The sequence below is a fragment of the Arachis duranensis genome, chromosome 2 (assembly GCF_000817695.3).
Source record: "Arachis duranensis cultivar V14167 chromosome 2, aradu.V14167.gnm2.J7QH, whole genome shotgun sequence".
Lineage (NCBI taxonomy): Eukaryota > Viridiplantae > Streptophyta > Magnoliopsida > Fabales > Fabaceae > Arachis > Arachis duranensis.
Window position 1 is genome coordinate 21,090,385 of NC_029773.3, and position 9,185 is coordinate 21,099,569.

At 37.6% G+C, this 9,185-nt stretch overlaps 1 protein-coding gene across 4 annotated transcripts; it reads left to right on the forward strand.

The window, feature by feature from the left end:
• Positions 1-399: 399 nt before the first annotated feature.
• LOC107473928 (pentatricopeptide repeat-containing protein At4g28010) lies at positions 400-7,145 on the forward strand. Of its 4 annotated transcripts, none has more exons than XM_021135200.2 (4): positions 400-785; positions 2,035-2,529; positions 2,663-6,335; positions 6,551-7,145. In XM_021135200.2, the coding sequence occupies exon 3, from the start codon at positions 3,138-3,140 to the stop codon at positions 5,286-5,288; it is 2,151 nt and encodes a 716-aa protein (XP_020990859.1). In that variant the 5' UTR covers positions 400-785; positions 2,035-2,529; positions 2,663-3,137; the 3' UTR covers positions 5,289-6,335; positions 6,551-7,145. The 4 variants fall into 4 exon arrangements, with proteins under 4 accessions (XP_020990859.1, XP_020990858.1, XP_020990861.1 ...); XM_021135199.2 differs by having other exon boundaries at positions 2,040-2,529; XM_021135202.2 differs by having other exon boundaries at positions 2,040-2,529; positions 2,753-6,335.
• The last annotated feature ends 2,040 nt before the right edge of the window (positions 7,146-9,185 follow it).

Below are 9,185 nucleotides of genomic sequence, written 5' to 3' on the forward strand. Positions count from 1 at the left end.
AAAATATTAATTGTGTATGATGACTGGGCCACCGGGTCGACTTCGGGTGACCCAAACTATGGCTCAGACCCAACCCGAAATAATGACTGGGTCCATTTTTGAGACCCATACCCGATCTTAAACCCGGTGAAATCACACCAAATTAGTCCCTAAAGTGTTCGAGACCGGGTCAGGGCAGGTCATGTGCACCCCTAGCTGCTAAAAAAAGAACGTGCAAGATTTTTCTCAATTCTCAACAAGGTTCTGAAAATCGGTTTGAATTGTCCGGTCAAACTGTGAACCATTGCAAAAAAGGATCGGTGAGATGCCAAAATCGCAATTTTAAAAACCACCTACTGGCCAGGAATTGATTAGTCGAACCTAACCGTGATCCGGCCGGTTTTTTGAATTAGGAAGCAAACGCCATCGTTTTGGTTGTGCTGAATCCAAACTCCACTACTCCACTCGAGTCCAGCCCTAACTCCATAGTCCAGACTCCAGGAACGCTCTCTGCCTCTCTCACACTCAATCCAGAGCTCCTCTCATCGACCTCCTGGTCCTCCCTCACTCCCGTCCAGCCACCGCCGGCTCCCTCACTTCCCCTCCATCGCGCAGCAGCCATCGCAACCTTCCTTCCCCTCCATCGCGCAGCCACCGTGCGAACGTGGAAGCCTCCGTCGCGCAGGCATGGTCCCGCCGGTGCTAGCTCTGTTCCACCGCAGCCACTGTCCCGTTCGAAGGTGCTCCTTTTCTCGGTGTCTTCCTCTTGCGTGTTCTGTTCAAGGCTTCTAGGTTCTAGCTTTTAGGTAATTTTTTTTAACTATAATTGAATAATTTTTCGTTACTGTGAAGTTCTGTGAACTGTGATTTTTGATTTTTCTATGAACTGTGAATTTTGTTGAATAATTATGAATAATTATTGTTAGTTAAGCTGTGAACTTTGTTGTTACTTGTTACTGGGTTGAATAATTATTGGATAATTTTGACTGTTGAGATTTTTGGGTTGGAGTGGTTTGCCGTGGGTTCTTGTGAACCTGTGATTGATGATGATTGATGACTCTGTCGTTGCTCATTGCTCACTGCTTCTTGCTTAAATTGAAAATCTTGTTAATCTTGTTTATTAAATTGAGGATTGATGACTCTGTCACTGCTCATTGCTCATCCATTTAGATATTTTCATTTTTATCTATTTCTTTTTCATGAGAGAAGGATTTTATTAAGATGAAGAGAAAAGAAAATGGAGAAAGAGATGACAGAACCCACTACAAAAAATCAAGAAAGAAATCATATTGGTCATATGATCTACACAATCCATGTATTTTCATGTGTTCAGAATATCTAAACTGTGAATTTATCTTGTTACCAGGTCCAACATAGATGCTAATAGAAAACTGTTACTAAACTATGAATTCTTTGTCAAATGGTTGATATTTTTTGGGTTGGTGACCATGATAGGAAATACAGGGAAGCTTAGGACTAAAAATGGGTAAGTTGTATTTTTTGACCCATTTTTTTCTTTGGAACTCAATTTTGGTTCCCAACTGTATCAATTGCACAGCCTCCCTGAGATAATATAATGGTCAAACAACACAATGTGTTTTTATTTCTTGGTTTTTATTTGGTAACAATTGTAAATGGGAACTTTCATAGGTACTTTCTCATGTTTTTAGATTGGGAGATTGCAGACTCGAAACTGCAGTTTTGGTAATGCCATTTTCAGCAAGCTTCCAATTTGTTTATGTAGTACCTATCTCTACTTGTCAATTGTTGTACATATGAATGTGTAATATATGTTGATTGTCTCTCTGCTCTCTCTTCCTTTTCACCTCTTGTTGATTGTGGTAGAGTTGCTTGCCTATATTTATTAACTAAAGTATTTGTATTTTGATAAGATCATATAGCTTTGGTTGATGACATTTCATGTAGTATTTCAAATTTGGAAGATATTTTAAAATTTATATTAGACTATAATTATATTTTAGAATGTATTTATAATTTATTTATTATTTTATTCTAAAACGGTTTTTTCGGTTGAACCACGGTTGGACCGGTGAGACCAGTAAACCAGTGAACCAGTGACTAGAACGGTTCGATGACCGGTCCGTTTCTCAGAACCTTGGTTATCAGTCCTCACCTCAAGCCCTGAACGCCTCCCATTCCTCTACACTGCAGTTCCTCACCCCCAAAACAGTCACAGAAGTCTCTCCCCACCCGGCAAGGAGTGAGAAACAGCGCCGCCGGTTGTTGCACTCAAACCCTAGCCTCCATAGTCGCCATCGTTCTTCTCACCGCCGCCGTCACGCCATTCTTCGCCAGCTTCTTTTCTTCGCGCGTCGTCAGCTTCTTCGCCTAGTCCAGCACGCCTTGTTGTCTGCCGCCAGGTCCAGTTCGTTGCGTCGCCAGTTTCTTTGCCTGGTCCAATTTTGTCGTCCGTTGCGTCACTAGGTCCAGCTTTGTCGTCCATCGTGTGCTCGTCGTTGCCGCCAGCTTCTCCGCGTCACATTCTTGCTCCTTCTCCTTCATACTCTGCTCATTCGAAGACCGCCGAAGGTTAGTTAATTTTTCTTACATTTTTTGTTTTTAATCTGTTCATAAAAATGTCATTTGGTTAATTAATTAATTTAGTTTTTATTAAAATTGATTATCTCAATTATATTATATGACTTTTTGAGTTTCTGGGCAGTTTCCCACTTTACTCCTTGCTCTACCTTGCGACCTCGCCTCATACTTTTTCGATCCTGTCTCAGTCTCGCTGACGCTCTGCTCTCTACAGTGCTGGTGTTTTCTTCGTTGGCCTGTTTTCCCCCCTCTGGTGACTCACTTGCCGCCCTGTGTTATCTGTTTTCGCCTCTCCTCCGCTTCTGCATTCTATCTGATCTCCACGCTTCTGTTCCCCCGCTGCCGCTTCCTCTGAGCTCTGCTGTGCTGCTCCACCCCTTCTGCTAGTGAATAGTTTTATATTAAAGGTTATGTAAATATGAGAGGAAGTGGGATTCCCATCTCTGCAGTGTGCAATTACTTCTCAACCCTTCACAGCAGCAAACAACATTCATTTCGGTAACCACAGTTTTCAAGTAAGCACACTTTTCATTTCAACAGTAGTTCTCACCACAATCAACCTTTTAGTATTTTCCGCTTCCTATCTCTGTGGATTAACAATGACTCCAAAACCCTTCCTTAACCCTTCGCCAATCTTTTCATTTCGCACCTTCTATGCTCCTTCAGCTTCAATAGAATCACAGTTAAGGTTTCTTATTGAGAAATCCAACCCTCACTCACTTTCTGAAGCCATTTCCCTCTTCCACCGTGCCGTTGATTCCGGTTCGGTGCCGAATGAATCCGCTTGCAACAGCCTCATCGATAACCTGCGGAAGCAGAAGCTCTATGACTCAGTCGTGTTGGTTTATAATGCGATGGTCCGTGTCTCTGTTCTGCCAAGGTTCACTTCCTACAGTGCTTTGATTGAGAGTTTTGTCAATTCCCAGAAGCCGAATTTAGCTTTCGCCGTAGTGGGGATGATAATCAAGCGTGGTTTTGGGGTCAATGTGTATAATATGAACCTTGTGTTGAAAGGATTTGTTAAGAACGGTGATTGTGAGAAGGCCATGTGCTTGTTTCATGAGATGAAGAGGAATTATGTGTGCCCTGATAGAGTTAGTTACAATACCCTATTGAATGGGTTGTGTAAAGCAAAGAAATTGGTGGAGGCTAGGGCATTTTTTCGGGTGATGAAGGGTGCGGAAGAGGAATGCCAGCCGAATTCAGTTACCTTTGGTGCTTTGATTGATGGCCTTTGTAAGAATGGTGAAGTTGATGAGGGTTTTAATTTGATGGAGGAGATGGGAAAGGAAGGTTTGGATGCTGATGTGTTTGTATATAATTCTCTAATTGGTGGATTTTGTAACAAAGGTGACATTGGGAGGGGTAAGGAACTCCTTGATGAGATGTTGAGAAAGGGGATTACGCCGAACGTGGTTACCTATAGCTGTTTGATGCATGCCCTTTGCAAGAATGGGCAGTGGCAAGAAGCTTCGAAGATGCTGAACGATATGGTGTCTCGTGGAATCCAGCTTGATGTTGTTGCTTATACAGTTGTCATTGATGGGCTTTCCAAGAACGGGAGGGTGTCTGATGCGATGAGAGTGTTGGATTTGATGATGCAAAAGGGGGAAGAAGCAAGTGCTGTAACTTACAATGTCATGATATGTGGACTTTGTAAGGAAGGTCGGTTAGATGATGCACTCAAGATTCTTGAAATGATGGCGGATAAGGGGAAGAAACCTGACACGGTTACCTACAACACATTGTTGCAGGGACTATTTAGAGTTGGGGAAATTGAACAAGCAGTGCACCTTTGCAAGTGGTTATTGAATAAGAAATCTCATATTAAGCCTGATGTCTTCACGTATAATCTTGCAATTCAGGGACTTTGCAAATCAGGATGTCTTGGTGATGCTGCAAGTATCTATAATACAATGATTCGAAGGGGGGTAGCGGGTAATGTGGTAACTTATAATTCCTTGATCGGTGGTTATCTAAATGCTGGAAAACTTGTTAAGGCACTAGAACTTTGGAAATGTGTAATCGACTTAGGAATTCCCCCCAATGCATTGACTTATAGTGTCATGATTAATGGTTTGTGCAAAATACAGATGCTTAGTATTGCAAAAGGACTTCTCAATAAAAAATTAGCTCATGGAATTAGACCCTCGGTAACTGATTATAATGCTGTAATGGCTGCATTGTGCAAGGAAAGTAGTTTGGATCAGGCAAAGAGATTATTTCAAGAAATCAGGAATGTGAATCAATGTCCGGATGTTTCATCCTTTAATATTATAATTGATGGAACTCTCAAAGCAGGAGACTTTCAATACGCAAAGGAATTGCTATACGATATGGTTAAGATGGATTTGGTTCCTGATGCCATTACCTTTTCAATATTGATTAACAGGTTCGCAAGACTTGAGCAGTTGGATGTTGTCAAGTCACTCTACGAGAGAATGATTGCTTTTGGCCATGTACCGGACGCGATTGTATTTGATACATTGCTAAAGGGTTATAGTTTAACGGGAGAGAGAGAAAACATCATTCCATTGCTTCATCAAATGGCTGATAAGGGTGTTGTTTTGGACTCGAAATTAACTTCTACCATCTTAAATTGTCTTTGTAACATGTCAAAAGATTTTGATATTAAAAGCATTCTTCCGAAGTTTTCTCAACATACATCGAAAGAAACAAGCATTCCATGCAATGAATTCTTGAAAAAACTTCATAAGATTCATCCAGAGTTACAATTATTTGTTTCATGATAAGTATTTTTATGAAGAATGAGATGATGATACTATTAAGTTCTGTACTGTCTTTCATTATTTTAATCAAGTGCTTTTCTTTCTCAGGTTAATTAATCTATTTTGTTGGTTAGGTTTGGTTTCATTTCAGATTTCTGTATGACTTACACTATAATACCTTCTGAATCTCTAATTTTGGTTAGGTAAGAAACTTGTATGCTTCCTGCTTAGATGTGGGTTGCTTTCCCGTTGAATAATACATTGGTATTTGAATAGTACATATTTCTGTTAATCATGTGAATATTTTGTCATATGTATGTGACATTCAAAGACAACTTTTTGTCTTAGATGGATGAACATTTGAATGATGTAAATGCAAATATAGATAGTGAGAAATATCAACCAAAGTTGATCCACATTCTATTATTTTAACAAGCAATGACTTGATAAACATGAAATTTCTGGAACATGCAGAAAGATTTGGATAAGAGTTGAATGCTAGGTAATAATTGCATTGCATGATAGGATTGGAATGTGTTTAACGCCTTTACTGAGATACTACGTCATAATATTTAGCTTATATCGTTTCTTTTCATTTTTTAATCAAAAAATGATATTTAGCTTATATTAGTTATCTTTTGGAGCAATGGCTTTTTCATTTGTCCTCATAATTCCCTTCACTCTAAAATGTAAGAAAGATTCCTAGTTTAAATTTTTCAATTCTTGTACTCTGTGTTCCAAATATATGTATGCCTTGTGGGTTTGTGTATGAGCTATATGTAATTTTCATGTTTTTTTTTCTACCTTGCTTTTCCATTGTTGCTATTTCAAATGGCAGGAAAGCATCAATTTTGAAGTTCAGAATCACAAATTGATTCATTTCTAGATAAAGAATGACAGTTATTAGGGATGATGATGAGTGTTTGCACTAGTATCTTGTGGTACAAGTAGTCAATCATTGCTAACCCAAGTCCATTAATCTTGGGAATTGAAACCTCATTTAGAGATTATGATTTACAAGGACGAGCTGATTCATTATGCTAGTTTTACTATGGTGCAGTTGGGCAGGTATGTACTGTACTTTTGAAATGTGCTAAATTTCTTTCACTTCTTTTACTGTAATTCCGTTTTAATATTATGCTTTTATTTTAATCTCTGTTTCAAAAACACACTCTTGTGGGAATAACTTAGATGTTAATTGACATGATTATTATGTTTTGATGTTGTCTTTGTTAACTGTTTTTAATGTCCTTACAACTTACAAGCTCTTCCCCAACTTTCAGTGTTCACGAAAAATTCCAAAAAGAAAAGGAAAAGAGTGAAGCAGAGGAGTCACACACACACTCGTAGGCTTTTGAGATAACGCCCTTCCCTTCTTCAATGTCTCAGTCGGTTGATGTCGCTAGAGAAGAGCAGTGGCTGGTTTGATCTTTTTGTGTGCAGGGTTCCATCCAGAAGAACGGAAGGTGCGAAACGGTTACAGGGAAACTCATTCTCGGTTTTCAGCAAAGGCATCCGCTTGGTTCTGTTCCGTTGGTCTATTTTTCTTGATCCTGTCAAGAACGATATATTGATAGAGCCACTTTATATTGATCGACTTTATATTGATTTCGCTCAATGTAGTGGTTGAGGGTTGCAGCCGCAGCATTGAATAGGTGTGTCTTTCTGTCTTTGTTGGATTATTACATGAGAATTGTTGGGTCAATACCTTTTATTAATATTAGCCAACACTTTGAGCCAATACCTTATTTAAGGTTTAAAGATTAGTTTAATATTTAGAGTTTAGAGTTTAGCCAATACCGTATTCTTTGGATATTACAGATAAAAATACCTTTGTTAGCCAAGTGTTTAGCTAAAAATGATAAATTTTATTGGTTATGTAGAATTGCTATTAATACATATTATTTGTTGTTGAATTCTGCTGATGTTGCTATTAATAGTTCATTTTGAATACTTACCTTGAATGCCCTGAATTATGTGTAATCCTCACTTCTACCTTCTCAGCAAGTATTTGACTTTTTGCTTGCATGCTAAGAAGTGTCTTGCCTCCTTCTTTCAAAGTAAAAAAAGTATTTGACTATTGGAGCAGGCTGGACTTTTGGAATTATTCTCCACCCAAAAAGGGAATTGATTATGGTTTTCCAATTTTAGGAAATAACTTTTTGTGGCATCTGTTCTTGTAGAGCGGAGTAACTTCAATGGAAATTTGAAGTTGGAGATGGTTCTTAAAATGATTTGGATTCCAAACTTTAGTGATATTAAAGACTAGTTTGAAGAAAGTCCTTAGGCTTTTCTTGGTAACTGCTATTAGCTACTTTAATTGATTTGTTTGAGTTGATAATCTAGAAGCTTCTCATTCCCTTGATTTGGCCAAGTAGTCCCTTTTGGCTAACTCTCATCTTAATTTGCTTCGTCTTAACAGTGGTGATTAGCATAGTTTTTTTATATTTTTAGTATGAAGCATAGAATATTAAATGATTTGGAGTTTAACTCTTTAGCAGCTTACAGTAATATAATTGGTTCCAAATCTCTTTCGAGTGAATAAAAATACAGAGTTTTGTAAATGTCAATATACACCTTGGAGATTGCTTTTGATGGACAAAAGTACAGCTTAAAGATTTATAAATATCAAATCCTTACTAATAACATGACACATTTATATGTTTGTCCATTTACTCCTGTTGATTTCATTATTTTTTATGACTGTGAGGGTTTTTATTAGGCATTATGCATCAGTGGCTTCACAATTGAGAATTTAAAAATCAGAATCATTTTCCACATTATCTTGTGTTCATCAAACATGGTATTATGAGAGAGAAAATTAAAACTTGATACCTTTATTTGCCATTATTCTTTTTTCACCAATTACTCATTTGGGCGTTATAAAATGAGACACACCATCATATTTAGTGTTATAGACACGCACATGACATCTTGTTTGCACTAAATTAGTGTTTTTATGTCCGCTCTGAAAGGAGAGATGCACAAAGGAGATTCGTTAAATTTTTTTTCTTCTCTGATTACTCCTTTTAACTTTCATATTGACAAAATTGATAATATGATTTTTTTATCCAAATTTTCAAATCCGAAAGCTCTCTCCCTTTCTCCCTTTCTTGCCCTCCTCCACCCGGTGCCTGCTTCTGCTATTGACCACGTAATCATTGCCTATCCTTCTTATCGCAAGACAATCACTAGATCTGCTCCCTCTTGTTGTAAGACAGCCTTTTATGGCGAAGCTAGTGTTGTCACATATATATGCTAATTCCTCTGTTTGATTGTTGTCTTCATCTGCATCATTGTTTTCTCGTCTTTGTGTGTACATGTGGGTGAGAGAAAAACATTTGGGATTAGTAATTAAAATGGTCCTTAGAGAATCATGTGTATGTGAATTTGAATTTTAAAAGATCAAATACCTTAAATTGGTATATATGTAAAAGATATGGTAGTAAATCAAATTAGTCTATTTGCTAATTTCGCTTTGTGCATGCAGCAACCAATTGGCCAGCGACAGACCCTTAAATAGAACTTAGATCCGCGACGGATTAATCCTTGACCTGTCGAGTTGAGGATACCGTGAAAAAAAAAATCAAATTAGTCTATTTGCTAATTAGACTATGATATACTGCAAAATAATAATATTATGTGTCATCGTCTAACTAATGAAAGGAGTAGTCTTAATTTTATTCATATAGTTTTTGGGACTAATGTGAGACATTTGATCTTTTAAGAGCTAAATAAAGTCCATTACACACGCACAATTTATCTATCTATCTATCTATTGATTTTTCTATTTTTATTATATAAAGATTGATACTAACTTTTTGTACATTAGATTTAAGCTGTGTTTCTTTTTCTAATGATGTCATATCATCAATTTTGATTACTTGACAAAACTTAAAAATTAACTCATCAATTTTT

What these genes read in the sequence shown, in the direction of transcription:
- LOC107473928 (XM_021135200.2), top strand. Translation starts at nt 3,138, where the DNA reads ATGACTCCAAAACCCTTCCTTAACCCTTCGCCAATCTTTTCATTTCGC.